This window comes from Centruroides sculpturatus, unplaced genomic scaffold (assembly GCF_000671375.1).
Source record: "Centruroides sculpturatus isolate CEXI.00-Female unplaced genomic scaffold, Cexi_2.0 scaffold239, whole genome shotgun sequence".
In the NCBI taxonomy this organism is placed as follows: Eukaryota; Metazoa; Arthropoda; class Arachnida; order Scorpiones; family Buthidae; genus Centruroides; species Centruroides sculpturatus.
The window spans coordinates 133,052-157,874 of record NW_019384979.1 but is presented as its reverse complement, the minus strand read 5'-3'; the positions used below and the strand labels follow the sequence as shown (position 1 = coordinate 157,874).

General features: G+C 31.5%; 1 protein-coding gene across 5 annotated transcripts; it reads right to left on the bottom strand.

Annotated features, from left to right (window-relative positions):
• Window positions 1–1,447: 1,447 nt before the first annotated feature.
• On the bottom strand, window positions 1,448–23,450 carry LOC111632746 (protein C19orf12 homolog). Of its 5 annotated transcripts, none has more exons than XM_023377262.1 (4): window positions 23,107–23,239; window positions 3,653–3,815; window positions 3,272–3,542; window positions 1,448–2,314 (listed from the first exon to the last, which is right to left on the bottom strand). In XM_023377262.1, exons 2-3 carry the CDS (start codon window positions 3,810–3,812, stop codon window positions 3,283–3,285), a joined length of 420 nt encoding a protein of 139 aa, XP_023233030.1. In that variant the 5' UTR covers window positions 3,813–3,815; window positions 23,107–23,239; the 3' UTR covers window positions 1,448–2,314; window positions 3,272–3,282. The 5 variants fall into 5 exon arrangements, with proteins under 5 accessions (XP_023233030.1, XP_023233031.1, XP_023233028.1 ...); XM_023377263.1 differs by having other exon boundaries at window positions 1,448–2,302; XM_023377260.1 differs by lacking the exon at window positions 23,107–23,239 and adding an exon at window positions 23,349–23,450 and having other exon boundaries at window positions 1,448–3,542.
• Between the last annotated feature and the right edge of the window lie 1,373 nt (window positions 23,451–24,823).

Sequence of the window (24,823 nt, the reverse complement as noted above, 5' to 3'; positions counted from 1 at the left end):
TATATATAATATATATAAAAATTTAAAAATTTTTATTCACTACTTTTTGCTTTCTTTCCTTCGCTTGGTAAAATATCTATCCAAAGAGGTTTGGCTTTGCGTACTTTTTAAAATGTTTCTAAAATTACTTAGGCAAATGTCATTACTCTGAGCAGCAATACGGCTAGTGTAAACCTTTTTGGAATGTTTCTTTTCAATAAAATCAGTCACTTTCTAATAATACCTCAAGATTTCCTTTATCGAGTGAGATCCTTCCATGACGAAGTGAATAAAAAATGGTGCTGCGAACTAATGTAACGTCGTATGGTGAGTTTTTGTTTGTATCATGGAGCAAAAATATGTTTGAATTTCATGTCGTATCCTGAAAATTTCATGTGCTGGGGCGTTCATATCCTGAGGTACCACTGTATTCTTTATTGGAATGGACTTAAATTTTTAAAAATGAAATTTTTTCTAACTTTATTAATAGGTGAATTTCAACAATGTTAGCTTATGTAATAATATTCTAAACTAGAATTCAGTAATTTTTTTAAATATAAATTTTGTTTACTAATTTAAGAATTATCCATATGATTAGAAATTTGACAGCTGAAATAATAATTTAAGTGTAATGAATATAATTAAAATTAGTATATTGGATGGCTAATATTTCAATAACCACACTTGTGAATCAACATTAAAGCAATCATTCTGTCCTGATCTTGCCAAAGTGTATTGTGTGAGTGAGTGTTTGTAACTTGCAAACCAAAGATATCTGGATATAACATATCACTGTGATTTTAATGAAGTCACAATGGCACTATTACTATAGTGTTGTCAGTCAGATTAGCTTTTTACTACTTGGATGTTAAATCAAAATAGTTAGAAATACCAAATTTCCTAAAATCCCTCTTCCAAAAATGAGATGTTTAGAATAGGAGTAGATTATAGGAAAGCTTTTTATTTCGAATTTTTGAATGGTTGAATGTTCTTATGCAAACTTGATTTCTAATATTTGAGAACCACATAAGACTGTGCAATGGCACAACTAGGAGGCAGGCAGGGCATGTGTCCTGTGTACAAGGTAAATGAAATGTCCTGGTTATATATCAATGAATTTAAAAATACACACATTTTTTCCTAGTAATTAGATAAATTTCATTAAAATCTACCATCTGAACCTTACATAGATAAATCAATGTTTAATGTATATTTGAAGCATTACAGCTGCATTATGTTAAGAGAGTATTTAAAAACAAAGTTTTATATTTATTTCTAAACATTTTTTGGACCACTAAATTTCATAATATACAGAAAAGTAAAATAAATAAATTATTAATTTAAATCCTAAATTTGGCAATAACTTCAATATATGAAAAATATAAAAAGATGTTTAGAGATTTTTTTAAAGTTTTGTAAATTGTAATGGTACAGTACCTTATTATTCTATAATATATAAAAAATATTCTTATATTTAAAACATTTTATTTATCATAATCAATACACACATTATATGATGGTTTGAACATTCCTTCTGTTACAAAAAATGGACATAAATATTTAAGGAGTAAAATATTTAATTTTAATTGTATATTCTTGAAATTATGAAATCTAATAGTTCATTAAAAAATATAAAAATAAACCACACAGCCGTACAAATTGGATTTTTTATTAAATAATTTTTAGTCTCTATCTCTAAAATATTGCACAAAGATTTTCATGAATTGCACTTTTTTTATACTGTTTTCACCCTGTGGGCACTGAGAAGACTTTTTTTTTAATACATACTATGAATTAGGCCAGGCCCACAATGGGAACAGTTGGATAGTGAGCATATCCAGGAACATTGTGAATTGTATTATAGACAATGACAATTATTTGGAGTGTTGTTATTTTACACAGTAAACAGAATCAAGGCTATGGGAAGTATATTTTATTTTAGAACAACAATTTTTATATAAATACCTGTTTTTCTCCTCTTTAATTAAAGTATTTATTTTTAAGGAAAGTTTTCAGGACAAGAAATTAAACCATAAATGCTTGTTTTACCAAAATAAATATTTAAAGATTACAATACATATTTTACAGCCTTGATTTTGGTTCATTGTCATAAATAACTGACAATATGACATTTATCACCGTTCATATTACAATTTATTTATCACCAGTGGCTTTAGAAGTAATATATTTTTGTAAAAAATCATCTTTTTAAAGCATAAAACTTCAAGTTTCATTATGAAATTGCTAAAAAAACAATAAAGTAACAATGAGTTGACAGATTCATACTGCTGATTTTTGGAAAATTGTGCTGATACTCCATCATCTAATCAACCAAATAAAAAGTTAAGGATTTTGTGCTTCAATATTACTATTGTAAATATTACAAAGTTTCTATATTATACACCAAAACATTAAAATTTTCTTGTAATTAAATTATCATCAATCAAGTAAAGTCAGCCTATCTTTCAAATCAATTTATTTAAAAATAAGTCTGAATTTTCATTATTATTGAATTAGAAGTTCATCTGGCAAATAATATCATAAAATTTTAAATTACATAATGTTGAACAATTGTAATAATGCAATAGTGTATTTTGTGCATATAACTTGGCGTCAAAAACAATTATAGGAGGGGCAGACTATACATAGAATTTGCAATCATAAATTCATACCTATGGAGCAATGGCTGCTTTCATAGGTGTGGCAAGTTATGTGGATGTTTCATTTTTGTTCTAGCAATTGTCTGAAGAATATATGCCATTGTGGGTTATATGCATCAAAATATGGTAATTGAATTGTTTGGATTTTAATAACCACATTTCTAAAATTAAATTTTGATTGTACAAAATTTCATTACATTTGACTTAATATATTTTTTATCATTCTAAAAATTTTCTTCTGATAGAATAATGTTTATCCAAATCTGTTGCAATATATTTATTAGTTAATTTGATATTCTTTCTAATTGATTACCCGCAGTATTTAATATGTCAAGTTACCTGGAGACATTAATATATCAATGATTATATGATATATGCAATCACAGGTAAGATTTTGATATGGCACAAGTACGTTAAATTATACCTAGCATTCTCATGTTTCTATTATTGCTAATGTAAACTTAACATTCAATGCAAGATATTGGACTAATTATCTATCATTACCTGCTATTTATTCTATTTAAAAAGAAAAAAAATGTCATATTTATATTATTGTATATAAAATAATTATGATCATTCAAATGAACACAAATAAGCATATACAAAAAGTAACACAAGATAGAAAAAGATACAGAAAGATTCTTCAGTCAATTATTTGCATTTTCATTTCACTCCGGAGATAAGTAATTACCGTGTTTAAAATTTGTTCTCTTAAAATAGTATCACCTGCTATCAGAGCCGCTAATCGAGTTACATCATTTATATCAAAATTGTTTGCAACTTGTAAAACAGCATTCACTAATCTTTCTTTATCTTCATCTCTCATGCACCTTATAATTTCTGCAGCAGATTTAAATTTTCCAGAAGCAACAATGGCTGAATAAATACCTCCTAATGTGCCACCTAATAAATGTAAGTGCATAATCCAGTATATTCTTATTACATTAATTAATTGTGAAATTTAATTCAGAAAAAATTGAATATATAATTAAAGAAAAAAAGAAATAAATTACCAATTGCAAGTCCAATTGGTCCAAGAGCTACACCACCAACTACTACTGCAACACCAGTTATAATACCCCCTTTTACAGATTCCTTTACAGCAATTCTAATATTTTCTTCATCTGCTAAAACACACACAACCTCAACAACATCTTGCATATTAACTGGCATGATCTAAATAAATCATTAAATTAAAAGAAATTAATTACCAGAAAATAAATTTAAACTTTTATATAAATTCTATAGAATCATTTAATATTACAAGAAAAAAATCCTAAACCAAAAACTTTCATGAAATCTTATCATATTTTAGAATTTTCAGAATTTATTTGTTATATTTCAATAGTTTTATTCTAAACTTAGCTCTATTATATTACAGCAGTGTTTCTCAAAGTGGGCAATAACACCCCCTTATGGGCGATGAGTAAATCTAGGGGTGCTGGAGGCAGGGTATTGAACCATGAATAAAGGCAAAATTGGGGTTACTGAAAGCCATTCCCTTTCCTCTGTTAAACTGATAAGAGGAAACATTGTGTTTAATGGTTTCCAGATGTTGAGAACAATGTACGGTAAGGACACAAAGTGAGAGATTCATAGAAAAGTTTTTCTAGGAATATTTCCAATCCTTTCTCACACAAGAGAAAATGGATTAGGGGGCGTTGGGTATAACTTTATGGAACAAAGGTGGATCAAAAAAGTTTGGGAATCACTATATTACAGTATTACTTTTAACTTTTCAATATTTTAAAATCAAATTTAATTCATTTAGTTAAATTATTTCAGATATACTTTTCATATTTTAGAGTTATAAACAAAATAGGATACATTAAATCTGCTTCATATTTTTGATATTAGACAGAATGTTAAAAGTACATTTATTAGTTATTTTTTATTACAAATAGCAACTGACTTAGCTGTGAAACAAATGATAGCTATTGTGAGGACCCGAACAGGGGTCGACTGAGAGGTCCGAATGAAGGGTATCGATCGGAAATTTAGAGTGCTCCTTTTCAGATGCGAATGGAAAGGATTAGATGTCTCAATCGAACAATGGAAATTTTTGTGTAAATTAGTTAAACAATGGAAAGGAATAAAGTTGAGAAAAAGCAATGAAAGAGGAATCATATTCAGTTGCGACGCTGACCTCTCCTGCGCCCTCCATCAGGTGTTGAATTGTCACCAGGTGACAAGAAGACACCAATGGAGTGGTGACTGAGGTTAGGAAATCTATAAAACCGTGCAATTCAAGTTACAAAAGTTCTTGGTTCTTGGTTCATAGTCTTATCATCCTGAACATGTGTGTCCCTGCTGAATCTTGAAAAGAACATTTCGGATCTAGTGGAAGCAACATCATCTGTAGTGTCACTGGACAACCTCCAGGCTCGTCGGTTCGTCCGAGAAAAACCATCTGAAGCAGTGCCATTCACCCCAGGATCGACGATTATTTCATCGTCTTTGCCAAACTGTGGAAAACAGAAACACAAACTTTTCGAACTCTACTTGAACTTTATCCTCACGCTTTGTGGTGTGATAATCCGTCAATCAAGAAAATATTGTAAGAAATTTTAATGTTATTAAACGGTTTTATATGGTAAACCTGTCTCAGTGAGTCCTTCTGCACCCACATGACAGTGTTGACCGCTTGGCTGTCAAAATCTCCTCACACTATGATGATATTCTTAAGAATACCAATATTAATCACTTGAAACATAAAACATACAGGATGAACTGCAATAAAAAATTCAAAATTTATTAGCAGTTTATGATGTAATTTTCCAAAGTATTCATAGTAAATTATTAAGCAAGAATAACATATTATACTTTCAATTTAAATACATTACAAGATAATTGAATTCTAAGAAAAAAATGAATTTATAAGTAACCTTGGTATAATGTGATACTTATACAATGCAATTTCGAAATAAAAGTTCATACAAAATCATCTGTTTACCTTATTCAAAGAATTAGAAATTTGTTTAGCATCAATTTCAAAAACAATTGCAACAAAACACTCAGCAGATTCTCATAATTGACTTCTTGAAAACTAAATCAGAAGAATCTGAAGAAGAAAGTTATAGTAATGTCCATAAGATTTTCAAGCAATGAAAAAATTGGCAAAATGGAAAATAGTAATGAAGATGACTAAAATTTATTTTTTGTGTGCAATGAAAGATTGATTCAACAATCTTTCAAAAGTATTTAAGATGATGTATCTTAAATACTTTTTCCCATAATACTATTCAAACAAATGTTTTCAACCAATTTCATAGGTCTTCATCAGGTTTTAATGTATAATATTAGAAGGTTTGAACTGACAGTTCTAATTAATGTTCTTATAGCATTTATAAAAATTTGGGATGAAAAACTAACTGATTTTGAATGTGCAATAGCAGATCCAGAAATCTTTAGAGAGGTGCGAATGGAAACAATATACAAAATTTTTTACTATCTGTGATACCTGTCTTTACTCAGGAGGAAGACCAGAAGAGGTGCATCTGTGTCCTATGCACCCCATAAATTTGTCCCTAACAGGATGATCATAATTTGAGTTCAGAAATCTCTGTAGAAAGATCTATTGGACAAATCGTAACCAAATTTTGTATACATAACACACACAATAGTGGAACACATCTGACCTACATAGTATTGTTGCACTTATGAAATTCTCTTTACAACAGCTAGATAGAGAACATTATCTTGATAAACAAGGTTCTTAGATAGTCCAATAACAAAGGTCACAGGAATCCAGATCTGGTGGCCACGACATTGGAAATAATCACTCTTTTGTGAAAAATGTTGTTTGCACATTAATTAAGGGACAGCAGCATCAAATTTGATCCTAATGTCTGAATTTTGAAATAAAATTTTTTCTGAAAAATCAAAACTACATACTCAAAACAGTATGTGTACCAAATTTGGTTTTAACTGATCCAATAATTCTTTTCACAGAAATCTCTGAGCATCCATTCTTTAAATTATGATCATCCTGTGTTATATAAAATGATAAATGGTGCAGAAATTAGATCTGAAATATAAATATCAGTTAGAACTTACGAAAAAAAAAAGAGAGAGAAAAGAGAAGCTTATGACTTGAGCAACTTTTTTACAATTTTAATAAGGATTAATTTATACATAGTAATTAGCATTCGATGTTATGCAAAATTGCTTTTATAATTATAATAAAGTTATTTTCAGCATTAACCTAGTACTACTTTGAATAGCTCATAAAATCTATGTTTGAAGTGTTTAATTTTGATTCAGAAAAACTTATAGAATTTTAAAATGTTTAAGATTTTTATAATCAAATGAATTTAATTTGTATTAAAGAGCATTTGAAAGAGCTGAATGAAAGGACTGAAAACAACAAACAGACTAAGCCTGTTTATTGTTTTAAACAGCATAGAAAAATTTTACAAATTTGAGTTGAAAATAAAGAATTAAAAATTGACTTTCAAACAATATAAATTAATTACAATATTTCTTATGTTAAAAATGAATTCCTCTTATATGAATATATTAGATTCAAAATCATTCATCTTATTTTGAAAATTTATATCAATGTATTACATGAATGAATCCAAACAGAATTTTTAGTACTTACTACTAACTGAAAATAAAACTTCCTAACAGGCTTTGAATAGAAAATTGGATTATATATCTAACTAGATATCAGTGAATATCTTGTTTCCTTATGAAGTGCAATATACAGTAAAAATCACAAATTATTGAATGTAATAAATATTTATAATGCAAATAAAAAATAAGGAAATAAAGATTTTACAAACAATAAAGAGTGAAGTTGCATTATTCTTTACTTCTTAACAGATAATGACATAACCTTATTTTTAAAATGTAATCAAAAACTGGGACCAATATACATGTACTAATTATAAATCTTGAGATAATAAGTATGAGAATACAAGTTGGAGAATCTTGGCTGCATTGAAGAGCTACCAAATGTCAAAATTTATAACAGCAGCTTGATTTTTAACAAATTCTATTAAAGACAAATATGATATGCAACAATAAATCACCATATTACAGTAATAAATAAAAGAATATAAATAGGAATATACTTTTTTTCATTTAGAATGGAAACTGAAATAAGATAAAATGGATTAAATTACTTGCTGATGATAATTGCATAAATATGTAAAACAAATCAAGATTCACTGAAATTTTAAAATAATATATGACATAAAAGTAATAAAATAAGAATGAAATATTCTGTCAACTAACCTAATCATAATATATAATCTATTTAAGTATATGAGTTTTAAGATTGTTTTACTTCTGTTTTCCAAATAGACTTTTAAATTTTTTAAGTTATTTTCTAACCATTCTAAATGCACAAGAATTTTGAATTTAAAAAGAATGAATTATATTTCCAATTCCAATCTAGTCCAATGTATTCAATACTAGTATAGTACATGATTTAATTTCTATCAAATTCAAATCAATGTTTTTTAATTAATTTATCTTTTTCAAAAAGATATATATATATAATGCATTTTAAAAAATAAAATGAAAAGGATAGCAGATAATTTGTAGAAACTATACATCAATACAGAGTTAGCAGGTTATAACAAATGAGAATGTTTAGGGTTAAACTGGTCCATCAGGATACTGGGTAGTGTTGCCACCTTTTCAAAATCGCTGACCCGGATGGCAGGTCAGGTTTGTTCAAACAGAAGTTCCTGACGATGCACAATGTCATTTTACAATGCGAAGAATAACGTGCATACCGGTTCTAAATCAGTTACAGTTAGGCACTAGGGACTTGCATAGGAATAACATAAGTAATCCTAAATTAAGAAAGAACACATACAGATAACTTAGCTCTATTGGAGACATGTATGATCATACAAGGAAAAAAAAAATAAAAGGTTGACAGGTTGTATGCTACACGTCCGCATAAACAGGCTAATATGGCAGAATTGCAGATGAGTTTCAGTGAGAGTGAGTTATTTCGCTGTTAAAAATAGTGTAAATTTGTAAAAATATTTGCAAGAACTTTGTTTCATCATAATTTCACACTACAAAATTCCCGGACAAAATTAATACTTCACCCGGACAGTGAGTCAATTCCCGGACTGTCTGGGTGAAAACCGGATGGGTGGTAACATTAGAACATTAGTACTGGGATCCCCAGTGGGTTGTAATCTTCAGAGGGCCAACAGGCTTTCCTTAAAAAGATTAATACAAGATGATAGTATAATAAGAATAAAACACAGCACTATTTTTTGTTTGAATTCAATATTATAATTATTTTCATAGCAAGAATCTCATATTTGTATTTTGCTTGCTACACTGTTGCAAAATTGCTTGACTGTAATCCATATAGACCGACTAAAAAATGCTTGTTCCAAGAAATACACTTAAAATGTTACACATTCATGATAATTAAAGAATACTGACTAATCAGAGAAGTAGATAAAATTGAGAAAAATATAGACAATTTTATTAAGAAAGATTTTGCAGAAAATGAAAGAGCAAAAATTTAAATTTTCATGACAATTTTAGAATTAATATTTATAACATAATTGTGGATCAAGTAACAATAAATCTTAATAGTCAAGATCTTAATAATTTTCGTAAAATTTTATGCAGCACAACAAAATCCCATTTGATATATTTGAGAGATTAAAGTGTTTGATAAGTGAAAAAATTGAACAACAATATAACAAAAGAAATTTTAAGAAAGAACTATCAGATTTTGCAAACATGAAGTATTTTTAATGACACCTAGATCAGGGGTGGCCAACAGTTTTTGCCCCTGGGCCGAATTGGAAAGAGAACTTTTTTCACAGGCCGAACCAGAGGCTGCCCTACGAAGATTTTGAGGTGGTGTGAGATCTCATTGTGGTGTCACCCTGTACAGACTAAATTGTATGTAGAGATTACAGATACATTTTTTACATTATCATGCTTTATCAACATTCTAAGCTATACTTAAGAGATTTGTAATGGAGGGTTAACTCTAACTGGACAGCGAGTTGTTGACCTTGTTTTTTTTTAGGCGTTAGAACTTTCATTGATCTATTCTTACTTGAGTAGCTAATATTGAAAGATTAATTACGGGCCACATAAATCCATTACATGGGCCACATCCGGCCCGCAGGACGTATGTTGACCATGCCTGCCCTAGATATTAATACAAAGACAAATATGAATGTTCTGATTCAAATGAGGATTCAAAATCAGTTGAAAAAGAAGTGTTAAAATATACAAAACTTGTAAAATTTGCATGCTTTGTTGTTATGCAGTATTGCAAAAATTTATTTTGCATACTTTAGCTTATGCTAATATATTTTTATCATATAAATTCATTTTAATTATATCATCCACTCATGTATCTTGCAAAAGATTATTTTCAAAATTCAATTATATTTTAAATAGACTTCCTAATAATTTAAGTTGATGTTATTTGGAAGCATTTATGCTTATGTCAGAAAAATATATATTAATGAAAATAGAAAATGAAGTAATTATAGATGACATGAACAAAAATAGTAATTTATTAAGATGTGTATTAATCTAACCTGTTTTAATTAATTTTATATCTCATATGTTTAATGTAATAAATGTAAAAGTTTTAAAATATAGTTTTGTTTAATGGATATAGGCCAATTGTAGCTTTTCCTGGGCCTAATTTTCTGTCCAGTCCTTGGAAATGTTTGAAAACATTAAGCTTAAGATATAATATAAACTGCAGAAGCCTATTACATTAAAATCACATTATACAAAGAAGTTTTAAGTCCTAAATTAATTGCTTGGTATAAGACAAAATGAAAGAATGGTCTATGATAATGATTTTTCATCAAATTATACAGTGTGCAGGACAACTGTAGGTCAAAAGTAGCTAAAGTTCCATAGTGAGTTTTAGTTGTTCATAAGCATGCTTTGGACAATTAAAGATAATATGTTCTATTGTTTCTTATTTCAAGGTGTTGAAAGAGAAGGAGCAGAAACATCAGATAAATTAAAAGCTTCTATGTAAACTTTAAAAATTACTGTAACCATTCAGAAATTGGGAGGGTCTGAAACTATTATTATTGATTGGAGATTTGATAGAATGGAAGACATTAGGAAAGAACTTCTTCGAGTTTTTATCTTGTCTTTCTATATGTAACATGTTTATAGAAGTAAAGCTTAAACTTTTATGAGCTGCTAAGTAAGACTCTGATCTAAAGTAAGGTATTCTAAGATCTTTTGTTGGATACACAAGGACCAACGCACTAATTTAGCCAGTATAAGGACTGCTATCTATCAAGATGGTCCTTCAACAGTGAGTAATTCTTAAGGCAAACTGTCTCTGTACAGTACATTGAGGAATGTATTGGCTGTAGCTTCAACATATATAACTTATTCCACAGTAAAGCAGTATGAAAGGTTGAAAGAAGGATAGGGTAAGTTTTAGAGTTTAGACCCCAGGTACTACAAACAATCAGTAATTGTCCAATCTGCTGTGAATTTCTTAGAATGTACTCTACATGACACTTGAATGTGTTAGTCTGAAATCAAAAATAGCATCTATATATTTATACAGCTCTGCTTAATGAGTCATACAATTTTTATATAAGGATACTGTACTTTATAATATTTGGTAAACAGCATAGCTTCATACAGGGGTGCCGCTAGCTGTTTGAATGCCCGTGTGCAATACCGATTATGCCGCCCTGTTTAACTACGACTACCTATGCTGAGCTTGCCAGTAAGGCTCTTTAGTGTTGTCTCATAAGGGTGTGAAAAAAGAAAAGAAATACTTTATAAAGAAAAACTATTTATTATTACTAAGTTATTTTTGTTTACTTAAGTGTACTCTTCTTGCCTTTATGTTTGCAAAATCTGCTATCAATTTTCTTGTATCCAAGCTGTCTAAGATTTCGTGTTCAATTGAAACTATAGCTAAATTACTTAGTCTTTGCTGATGCATTGTTGATCTTAGTTTTTATAATTTTTAACTTTGAAAAGGACCTTTCACCAAATGCAACTGAAACCGGCAATGTAAGTAATATTCTTAGTGCTATTGCTGTGTTAGGAAATGTTGATATTAAGTCATTAGTAAAAGGATATTGTAATAGGGTTTGTGGATCATTAGATTGGTTTTCTGGAAAATGCAACTTTAAAGTACAGATTTCAATCATACAAATCAATACCGTCAATGTCTGTTTCACTACTCGAATCGTCTTTAAGCTTCAGATTTAAATGCTAACCAAGTTAAAATATGATTAATTAATTATACTTAGACTCATGTCAGAAAAATTATTAACAAAATAATTGCAATTTGATATGCGATAGAAATGTTCGAATGCGTACAAGTACAAATTGAGAAGGAAGCTCTGTGGGGATTCCCTATTTTCGCCAGTCCTATCAACTTCTGTCATAGAGCACAACTATGGGTACTTGGCTTTCGGGCGCTCGCCGGATGCTTCAACCTGCCGACAGACGTTTCGCATTGCATCTTAATTCTGATAAATGCCAATAGAGGCACTTTAACGCTATAATATAAATAAGAATATAATAATTGCGTGCCGATCAGAATTTTTTTCTCCATGCGAAGACATTTCTTATGCTATAAGTAGGGTAGGTATTATGACAATGACTTTGAATATTACGTAACCGATCGCTCAATTTGCCACCCGCGTGCGGTGCACGCCTTGCACACCCGTTTATGGCGGGCCTGGCTTCATAGTTTTTTAACATAAAAGTTTGTTCATATACAGGTAACCCCCATATAACACGGGAGTTACATTCCAAAAAATTGCCGTGTTATGCGAATCCGTGTTATACGAAACAAAGAACTAGTGCGAAAAGGGGGTTTAGGTTCCAAAAATTAAAAAACATATAGTTAAATCCTTATTTAAATCGGATTTATTATTCATTTTTTTCATAGGTAAATTACTTATTTATTATTTAAGTAAATATTTTACCAGAGGATTATTCATCCTATATGATGATCTCAGCATGAGCATCATCAACTGGTAACAGTTTTTGGGTGCGTTCGTTAATAGCGGTCGCTCTGCAACGGGAGTGCGCTGCTGTTTGTAGGCATTTAGGAACGACGGTGAAAGAAAGATGGCGGCGCCCGCACTATCGATAGTATCGTGAGGAGGAATCTATAATTCTAAAATGAGCTTTTAGAGGCAAAAGAAGGGTCCCAATTGTAAAATTTAACCATTAAATGGATTATTGTTGAAAGAACATTCAAAGTAGCCATGAAAACAATTAGAATGCTTGTGCAGAGTTATGCCGAAGTATAAAAGAATGCACCCTTTATTACATTTCATGTTGTACGAGGGTTTTACCCAATTCCCGAACTGTGTTAGAGTGAACATGTGCTATAAAAGCACTGTGTTATACAGGGGATGTTCCCAATTCTCAAACTGTGTTAGAGTAAATCTGAGCTATAGAAGTGCCATGTTATACGGGTGTTACCTGTATATCCCCAATTTACAACAATGATTTTAATCAAGCATATATTTGCAGTTTTCCAACCCTCAGGAATAGATTAAGGTTGTGTACACACTAGGCGTTTTTAAACGCGCGTTAGCTCAGTGTTTGACAAGTGTTTTTGGAGTGTACGCACTGGCTCAGTTTGGAAATGGACGTGAAAGTAATTGCTTGTGTGCCCCTCCTCCATCGTCGCTATAAAAGACAATGGCAGAGGCAAAGAGAATTTTGGGTGCACCCAATATTACGAGATAGACTGACACAGGGAATGTTTGTGACGTTGTATCCAAAACTAAGACAAAATGAACCCAAGTTTTTTAATTCTTTTAAAATATCTATAAAATCCTTTGACGATGGTTGGTCTCTTTTAGATTTCATCAATAAATAGATCAGTATCGAAATGATCGTTCTCCATTTCAGCACATATATCTCAAAGTGCTCAGCTGACGCCCGCAAAACGCGCGATTGAATGTACAGTAACATGGCAGCACATATATCTCAAAGCGCTCGGCTGACGCCCGCAAAACGCGCGATCGAATGTACAGTAACATGGCAGCACATATATCTCAAAGCGCCCGTAAAGCCCCCACAAAACACGCGTTTTAACAAAAATCTATAAACACGTGTTTAACGCGCGCTTGGTCAAAAGCGCACGTTTGAGTGTGTACACCTATATAGAACTCTTGGTTCTTTAAAACCCCTAATGTGTACACAGCCTAAGATTTAAATTATTGTGCCTTAATCTTATAACTGATTACAATCAATAAAATTACTATGGTATGGTAATATCAGAAGCTAGGTACAGGTAGCCCATGGTTTATGCCGGTTCAATTTACACCGATTCACAATAATGTCACTGCGCAATTTGCTGTTTTGCTGTGTAATTCCCTGATTTTCCCTATGCTAGATTTGACTAGATTTTGTCCAGATTTGACCAATTCTAGCGAGACACCTCATGTTATGGCAGAATCGTGGTTCATTGGGATTGGTCAGATCTAGACCAATAGAGAACGTTCCACAAACCATTAGATTTGAATGAGCTGCAGACCCAACATAGAGCTACAGAAAAATGAAGAAGAAACTCCAAGAATTATGAAAACAGCCGATCTAAAGCGTATCCTTTCAACTATGAAAAGTTTGACAGATGAACTTTGTGAGTTAGACAATGATTGGGAGCGAAGTGCAAATGTAAAAAAGGTGCATCATCACATCCATTTGACCATATTTTGAAAATGTAAAACAAAACAAAAATGTAACAATTAAAGATGGATACTTTTTTCCGAAAAATGTAAGAGATCCGAAACTAAAATTTTTTAATAAAAACATTTCACTTTATTTTATGATAAAATACATTTTAAAAATTAAATTTATATGTATTTTGTATTATATCGTATTAATAAACAAAATTATTTGTTTATTTTTCACTTATGTAGAACCTAACCTTTTATCTCACTGTAAATATGGGTTCATTTTATGCCAATTCAATTTGCATCGGCTTTTGTAGAAACGGAACTGCGGCGTAAACCCAGGGCTACTTGTATTAAATAAATGAAAAAAAAATCACTAAAAATCCAGCAAGGAAAATTCATTCAGTTTTTCTGTTCTGCTTAAGTGATTATAACTTCACTTTATCCAACACCAGAAATATCAATTACATACCTCAAGTTGGGGAGGTGATGAGGGAGGATCATCACCTCCCCAACATCGTTTTATATAGGACAGAGGTGGCACACGTGCACAAAGTGGCCCTTCGAAGAAATCATCCGGCATGTAACGTATTATACGATATCGGTTTATCATCTTTTTCAATCAGGTTCTTTACATTTACTCTAGTTATAGCATATTATTTTATTTATTTAAATATAGTTTTTAAAACTCTTTTCACCCTGTGGGCACTAAGAGGGCTTTTTTTATTTAGAAACTCCAAATGGAATAGAAAATTTTCAGGTGAAGAATGGATCACCACCTGAAAATTTTCTGGGGTTTTGATCTTGGGTCCACAAGAGTGATAAGCTACCACTTTGACCGCTCGGCCATTCGGCCAAATTTAAATATAGTTACTAGAAGTCTAAAATTTCTGCACGCATAATCAGTTTTAAAGAAAAGTATGCTTAATATGTGGCACGCATACTCAAAAAGGTTTGCCATCCCTGATATAGGAGATATGTGGATGATATAATCATTCTATGGAAGACACCTACAGATATATTAGCCTTTGTCAACTCCATGAACGACAACCCATATGGTTTGACTGTTGAAACTGATCAAGCGCACTTCTATGGAGGTCCATTTCCTGGACATCAACATTCAAATTGAAGGATCAACAATACACAAGGAGGTATACCAGGAGCAGAATCTATGTACATACCAGTGGAGTCATGTGATCTGTATCAATACAAAATTGCAGCATATAATACTCTAATTAAAAGAGCACACACTCACTCCACACAGCAAGCTCTACATGAAAACTGAGACGTAGTCATCACATCGCCTCAGCCCATGGGTACCCCAATATCACCCAAAAATTAATCAGAAAGTTCCACCGCTCCCAAGAAACGCTCCAAGTCCACTCCTGCAACGAAGACTGACAAGAGGAGGAAAGGATACCGACCACTTATAACCCATATCTTTAATCACTTCACTGTTTATACAAATAGCTAGGAAGCATCGCATTCACATCACGCATAGAAGGTGTCCAACCATTTATGACTTCCTTCACAATGGAAAGGACATTCCTAGCAGTAATAGACTCCCAGGAGTCTACAACATCCCAATAAAAGATCGCAGATGCAATAGAGAGCTCTGGCTCTACGAAGCATTCCTTGGGCATTAGAGTAAAAGAGCACATCGTGGACTTACAACATGCCAGGACCACCACAGCTCTGAGTATTTATGCCAGTGATCCTGAGATAGAACCAAATTTTAGCCAAGTGAGTATTATCCACAGCACACCATACACTGAACATCTAAAATGATCTGAAGCCTTATACATATACAAACTCAGCAACACCTGCATCAATCACAAGGAAGAAATAAATCTATCTTTGGAATGACAAGTGCTAGTGGACAAAATGCTATAAATTCTCATCATTTGCTATGTATGTAGTGCGCATGCCTGGTAAAAATTCATCAGCTAGCGTATATTTGAATTTCAAATAATTTTCATATTTAATGGCATTCTAACAGAAATTTGTTGCCACCTGAAGAAGAATCATTGAAGGTTCAAAAACATTTGTGAAATTTTATTTTTTCATTTTTGAAGTTAATTGCACACTGGTAACAGGCTTCAAGGTATGTAATTGATATTTCCAGTGTTGAATAAACTGAAGTTATAACATTTTATTATTTGATTAAATGTTTCTTCACTGGTTTTGTTGTGAATTTTAAAGAATTAAAAGCTATTAGCTTTTTTTCAGTAACATATCATACAAGGAGCAGTTATTGATATAGGCTTCTTCATTGAGAAAATGCATTTCAGGTCTTAATGACCCCTCTTCAGTCCTTACTCTTTACAAAAGAAGAGTAGATAAGGATTACATCATACATAATAATACAGATAATAATTTTTTTTTTAATTTTTTTAACTTACATAGTTGCTTATTGGTTAAAAATTGACATTAAAGAAAATATTGGGTAATTGACTGGAAAGAATCTGTTTACAAGGGTTGCTATATAAGATAAAATAAAGGTAGAAAAGTAAAACAGTTATAAAATAAATAAAGTTTAAGATGGTTATATTATAAAATGGAATAAATTGTTATTACCTGTAGATAGGTAGAAAATATAAAATGGATAATGTTTAAAATACCAAAAGAATAAATAAGTATTTAATGTTACATAAGGTAGAGGCAGGCATAGAGTTCAGATCATTCTTTCTACCTTTATTTTATCTTATACAGCCACCCTTGTAAACAGATTCTACCCAGTCAATTACCAATATTTTCTTTAATGTCAATTTTTAACCAATAAGCAACTAGGTAAGTTAAAAAAATTAAAAAAAAAATATTATCTGTATTATTATGTATGATGTAATCCTTATCTATCCTTCTTTTGTAAAGAATAAGGACTGAAGAGGAGTCATTAAGATCCAAAATGCATTCCACCATCAATAAAGCCTATATTAATAACTGCTCCTTGTATGATATGATACTGAAAAAAAGCTAATAGCTTTTAATTCTGTAAAATCCAATTTTATTATAGATTTATTTATTTACTTATTTTTTAATTTATTTCAGTTTTATTTTATCCCACAGTTTTAATAACACTGGTCTACATCAAAATTGCCATTTACATGAAAATGTACTTTAACTATAGTTTTCAATTTGCTGAATCTAATTACAGAACTTAGAAGTGATAGTTAGCTTGTATTGTTCATTTATGCTACATGAACCCCTTCCCATCCAGACCTGAGATACTTGGGCATTGTACATAGCGATTTTTAGATCTTTAAATTATAGATCTAGATCTTTACATTACATTTAAAAAGAGTGGACTTCAAGACCAAATCTGTGTCCTGGAGAAAAGAATGTCAAGCATCTTCCTCTAGTAGAATCCCAACAAATTCTTCTCCCACCTTTACATATTAAGTTGGGACTAATGAAGAACTTTGTCAAAGCTCTCAACAAAGATGGACCAGTTTTCAAATACCTGCAAAGTAAATTTCCGCATCTAAGCAATGCCAAAGTAAAAGAAGGAATCTTTATTGGTCCTCAAATTCAAGAAATTCTGAAGGAAAAAACTTTGATTCAATTTTACAGGGCTTTGAAAAGGAGACATGGGAGTCTTTCAGAGGAGTCGTTCATGGTTTTTTAGGCAATAGGAGATGTGAAAATTACGATGAGCTTGTAAACAATCTTCTACAAAAGTATCAGCAGATGGGTTGCAATATGTCCCTTAAAATTCACTTTCTTCACTCTCATTTTGATTTTTTTCCTGCCAACTGCAGTGAAGTAAGTGATAAACATGGCAAACAATTCCACCAAGACATATTGACAATGGAAAAAAGATACCAGGGCTAGTGGGATGTATCAATGTTAGTGGACTACTGATGGAATTTGAAAAGAGATATCCCTGAAAGTGATTACAAAAGACAAGTGAAAAAAAGAAGAGAAAGTCTTCATTAAAAAATGTTATAATAATTTGGTATTATTTGTTAATTCTCAATTTCATGTAAAAAGTTACAAAAACTAAATAAATTAATGTTTTTTTGAAATAAATATAGTTGAGGTTCTTTGACATTTTACTTAAATTCATAGTATCTAATATTTGCAATATTTTGAAACCAGAGCTAATTTTAAAATTTTATTTGTATATTCGTATTCAGTGACCCCAAATGAATATAAAAACATAGCATTTATTTAAAAGGCACACAAAAAGTTCGATTTTGTAGACCAGAGTAATTAGTTATTCTAGCTGTCAATGTAATTATTTTTAGGTAATTATATTTAAAAAATTTTTGTATGCATATGTTAAATATAATTTAATACATTCTATAATTTCTTACACAGTTTTTACCAATATACATAATAAAATAAGGACTGAAGAGGGGCATAGACCCCAATATGCATATCTGTTCTAAATTATAGAAAATAAATTTGAAATCCTTTTGATGGAAAAAGTAGTTTTTCCATCAAAAGGAGAGTTCCTGTATAATTTGTATGAACTTTATACTAATTTCCAAAGAACATACAAAATATATTTCTCTTAGTAACAAAAAAAAATAGTTACTTTTGCTAACTTTTGGAACATAACCCTATGTTTTGCATTAGTCCTTTGTTTTATATAGCATGGATTTGTATAACATGGTACTTTTTTGGACCATGTTATATGAGGGATACCTGTATATATAATTTTTGCTTTTACAAGTTTAAATTAATGTTTTAAGACATATTTTATGATATAAAGCAAGTTTGAAGAATAAAAATACATTACAAAAATAAACGACTTCCAACAACTTAACACTGCGTTGAATAATAACAATTCACGAAAAACCTTTTTACGAGTGTTATGTCACTAGTAAATTCCACAAGTACTTTCGACCTCCACCGAGGTCTGCTTCAGGTGGTGACTGGCCGTGTTTCGACCCGACCGTCGTAACGATGTTGCCAACGATGTAAATAATTAAATGTGTGCGTCGGGTTTCACCCCTCCGACTGACACTGTTCGAATTCCTCAAACAAGTACTTCCACGCCTGTGCAAGCGTTTNCGAGGTCTGCTTCAGGTGGTGACTGGCCGTGTTTCGACCCGACCGTCGTAACGATGTTGCCAACGATGTAAATAATTAAATGTGTGCGTCGGGTTTCACCCCTCCGACTGACACTGTTCGAATTCCTCAAACAAGTACTTCCACGCCTGTGCAAGCGTTTCCCCATCCTTGTAGTTGATGCAGTTGCCCCCCCCTGATAGCTTTATGAATCTCCCAGGCCTCCAGGTGACGGATGTGATCCGCGCGGAACGCTTGTCTGATAAGTCTGGTGTTCCAAAAGTTTGCCCTTATTTCAGGGTCGGTGACATAGGTCGATAAGGCGGTGGTGTGTCTTTTATGTTTAATATCAGCTTGGTGTTCACGTATTCGTTTCTGTGTTGACCGGATGGTGGAGCCAATATAAACTAAGTCCCTATTGAATCTGTCGTCCCGGATGGGAATGGAGTAAACACCTGGGGCCCCGGTGAGATCCATTGCGTCGCACAGCAGGTCGTAAAGCGTGCCAGTTCTTAAGTACGCGATTTTGGTGTGGCTGTTGCTAACGATCTCCCTATATAGGGGGTCTAAATGCTGGTTGAACCGGATGACCGCGCATCTAGCGTTCCTATCTGGTTGTCAGTTGTTGTCCGGCGATGGTAGGGGGCAGTCCCTGCGGCGCGGGGGGCAATGGACGCATGCACGTGCTAAACCGCGGATCATGGCTTTACTGTAACCATGTTCAACGGCAATTTTTTCTATGCGACGGATCTCCAACCATGCGTCGCGCACATGTGTGTGGTGCGTGAAGGCCTGTCTAGTAAGGGCCCGGAAAGCCGCAATTTTGTAGACAAAGGGGTCGGATTTTTTGTTGTGTATGAACGACAATACGTACGGTCTTACCCTCGGCTTGGATCAGGTTAGCAACTCGAGTGCACATTTTCTGGATGTTAACATCCGTCTCAGGGGGACAAGATAGAAACGAGCGTTTACCATAAACCTGACCAGCTCCCGCTGTTCATCCCCGCGAACTCTTCTGACCCCTTTGTCTACAAAATTGCGGCTTTCCGGGCCCTTACTAGACAGGCCTTCACGCACCACACACATGTGCGCGACGCATGGTTGGAGCTCCGTCGCATAGAAAAAATTGCCGTTGAACATGGTTACAGTAAAGCCATGATCCGTGGTTTAGCACGTGCATGCGCCCATTGCCCCCCGCGCCACAGGGACTGCCCCCTACCATCGCCGGACGACAACTGACAACCAGATAGGAACGCTAGACGCACGGTCATCCGGTTCAACCAGCATTTAGACCCCCTATATAGGGAGATCGTTAGCAACAGCCACACCAAAATCGCGTACTTAAGAACTGGCACGCTTTACGACCTGCTGCGCAACGCCAAGGACGCGATGGATCTCACCAGGGCCCCAGGTGTTTACTCCATTCCCATCCGGGACGACAGATTCAATAGGGACTTAGTTTATATTGGCTCCACCATCCGGTCAACACAGAAACGAATACGTGAACACCAAGCTGATATTAAACATAAAAGACACACCACCTATGTCACCGACCTTATCGACCTATGTCACCGACCCTGAAATAAGGGCAAACTTCCGGAACACCAGACTTATCAGACAAGCGTTCTGCGCGGATCACATCCGTCACCTGGAGGCCTGGGAGATTCATAAAGCTATCAGGGGGGGGGGCGACTGCATCAACTACAAGGATGGGTAAACGCTTGCACAGGCGTGGAAGTACTTGTTTGAGGAATTCGAACAGTGTCAGTCGGAGGGGTGAAACCCGACGCACACATTTAATTATTTACATCGTTGGCAACATCGTTACGACGGTCAGGTCGAAAACACAGCCAGTCACCACCTGAAGCAGACCTCGGTGGAGGTCGAAAGTACTTGTGGAATTTACTAGTGACATAACACTCGTAAAAAGGTTTTTCGTGGATTGTTATTACAAAAATATTTATTTGAATGAATAAGGTATCATTATATTTTCAATAAAATAACCTAAGTTATAATTTAAAATAAAAAATTAAATATGATTTAACTTCTATTTCAAAAGCTAAAAGATATTCTAAATAAACATTTATAAAGAAAGAGTAATATTTAAAAGACCCGAGTACCATAATATAATAATTCTTTTGCATATTCCTAACAAATGTCTTGAATGCACAACAAAAGATCATGTTTTGTTGTGTATTCAAGACATCTTAGTATTTTGTAAACCAACCAATACTAATTCTCTCATATACCTGTATTTATTTTCAGTTATTTCACCATCAGTTTTAAGACAGGTCAACTGGCCTTTATTGTCATTCTTATAATTACTTTTTGCCTAACTTGTACCAATAAAAAAGATGCTACATATCACTCGAAAAGACATTTCTCACAATCTTAATCCCGACATCAAAGTATCTAAGTTCCAGAAGGAGAAGCAACTTTAGATTTGATATGTTACACTCACATAGATATGTTACACTCACACCATGGTGTGGTCTCAGACCACTCTAATTTTTAAACTCATTAAATAGTAAAATACTGATCTAGAAATAGCAAGCATAATACTCAACTGCTTAGTACACACTAACTTAAAGATACATGAAACTACAAGCATTTAACTTTATACCAGTGACAAATCCTGCATGAACGAATGTGAAGAGTAGTCTACAAGGCCACATGACGATGGATAAGAGTTAATAAATAAAGCATTCATCACTAAGAAAATTGAAATACAGGTATCCATAATTCAATTCTTCTAGTGACGAATGTTATATAATGCATATATTTAAACACTAAATTATTTGGTATTTAATTAATAGTTATATAATGCCCTATGATGACCAAGACAAAACCTTTCTCACTTGTTTCTAGCCGTTTATACACGAGTATGAATATTTTCAGCCTTCTTCAGATACACTGTATAAACATGTATAAACAGCTAGAAACAAGCGAGAAAAGTTTTGTCTTGGTCATCTTAAAATAGTTCTAGCTCCAAATGCATAGAAGTATAATGCCCTATGAAAAAACTTTATAGAATACTTTATAAAAAGAATACGATACTATTAGCACATCATTTAAATGCAAGTAGTGAAACTCCATCGACATTTTCAAATAAATAAATACAGTATAAACATTAATTTTCACTTAAATGTACCAGTAAAATTAAAATTATACATTTAACGAAAACAAATAAACAAAAAATTGCTTAATTTTGTAAACTAAATAAAATTAATTGAATAACGATTTTGGATTTATTTCAAATCATCCTTAGCTTGCAATTTAGATTTATAATAATATGGTAAAAAAAAAAAACAAAAATTAATTCATTGCATGTATAATCTAAGTTTTCCCTATAACCGTGTTGTAACATTGCTCAGTATTATTATTGCTTGACTTTAAAATAGAAAAATCATTAATTAAAAAATTTTGCTTATTTTGAATTTCTTGAGTAAGATTTTGATTTCAATTCTCAAATTTCTATTGAAACAACTCATAAAATGCTGTTTACTAACTTTCAAAAAACCAATAGGCCTAAATTGTAATATTTCTAATTTGTAATAGGCCTAATATCCTGTGTTTCTACCTTCCAATGAACTGTGCTTCTACATAATAAAAGCTGAATAAATTCAAAAACCATACTAATGATTATTTATGCATTTAAAACATCAAAATAACTTTTAATGTAATTTAATAAACCATTCATATGGTGAAAGAGTGAATACTTGAGTTTAAAAGTAAACATTCTTCTTATATAATGTTGTTGTTATCAAGTTACAAAATTATATTAAGCCTGACTATATATATATAATTACCTTTTATGTAATTTATTCTTATAATTTAAAGCCGAATTTTAATAGTAATAATAGTAAATAAAAAAAATTGCAATTAATGTTTAGTCTTCCCTGTTTTCGTAATTCATGACGTCTATTACATGTATTATTAAAAGTGATCAAAATAGTTATTTGTTTCATTGTATTTATTTTATCCTTCCGGCTTTAAATTATTTTATTAAAACCGATTTATTTTTTTAATTTACGAAAAGAATAAAAATTACTTATTGCAAAATAAACAGCTAAACAATGACGCAATTTTTTTCATAACATCACGTGGTCGAGTTGACTCATCATCCCCAATCTTATATTATCTCGTGTCAAATGACGTAATCGAAATTGACGTAATACTCTATTAGATAAAACGTAACTACTTGTTTACAGTATTTACATATATATAATTTTTTTATATTTTTATTTTAAAAAATTTTTAAGATATTTATTTCTTAATATAATTTTCTGCATATTTTATTCGATAAAAGAATATTTAATATTTTGAAGTTAATTTCCGCAAAAATTCTATTGTTTAAAAAGTAATAATAAAAAACAAAATGACGCAAACAGCTGAGTTGAAAACTTGTTTTCCTATTTGTTGCCAGATTGTGACGTCATAAACCAAGACCAGCTAAAACAAGTCAACAAAAGAACATAAACAAAATCGTAGTTGACAATTAAAACTTTATTTTCTCTTGAAAAGTTACTGTTTTGGTTTATGTTAAATATCTTTGTTATTAAATTAAGCATCTAAGTTGTTTATATTTCATCCAATTTATTTATTAAAAGGTAAGTTTATTGTCATATATAAAATTTCAATTGATAAATGATTTTTTGTGGTATATAAAATTTCCAGTTATTATTAAATAATGCATATAATTTAATTTTAAATTTAATTCTTGTCTTCTTCAAATACATCAAGTAAAAATTTTAAAATTTTTATTAAGAATTGATGTGAATTTATATTTATGTATTTAATCATTTTTGAATGAATATTTTTGACTTTACACTAGTTTATTTAGTTGGGAGCAATAAAGAAACCTGTTGTTGAATTTTTTGTATTGTTACAATATTCCAATTATTATTATGTCAATAAAATGTAAGACGCAAAAACCATTACTATTGCAGCAGTTTATAAAATACACTTATCGCAACAAAACTGTCAAAATATTCTTTATCAGATTTGATAACGCTTCTTTATTTATTTTTTTTTTATTCTTTGATACTTTTTCAATCAATAATTTTTGTAAAAAAAACACATATCTTTTTTAATATATTAAATAATATAAGGTATAAGGATATATTTTTCTTTTATATATCCTATTGTAACTTTTGTAACTGAGATTCCATTAGCTAATAACAAAGGAAAGCATCAAAAACAGTAATGTATAAACTTTGTTTCAATGCCGTGATTATTTAATAATTAATATAAATTCCAGATATGTACAGTACAGTACTTTGCTTCAAGTTTACTTTTAGAAGGAAAAAACAGCATAACTATTTTTTTTTAAACAAAGTTTTTAAATGTTTAAAATTTCTATATTTGTTCATTACTGGTTAAAAATGTTAAATTGTGTGATTTATTTTATTGTAAATGAAAAAATGCTTCATATTAATAGCTGTATATTTACATCATTTGATTAATAATAATAAGATTGAAAAAATAAAGTTTAGAAATGGATAAATAACAATACAACAGTTTTTT

Excerpts from the sequence above, each read along its gene's own strand:
- LOC111632746 (XM_023377260.1), bottom strand. The coding sequence starts at position 3,812 with ATGCCAGTTAATATGCAAGATGTTGTTGAGGTTGTGTGTGTTTTAGCA. Across the intron at positions 3,543-3,652 it reads ACCAATTGGACTTGCAATTG|GTGGCACATTAGGAGGTATT; the intron begins GTAATTTATTTC and ends TACATTTATTAG.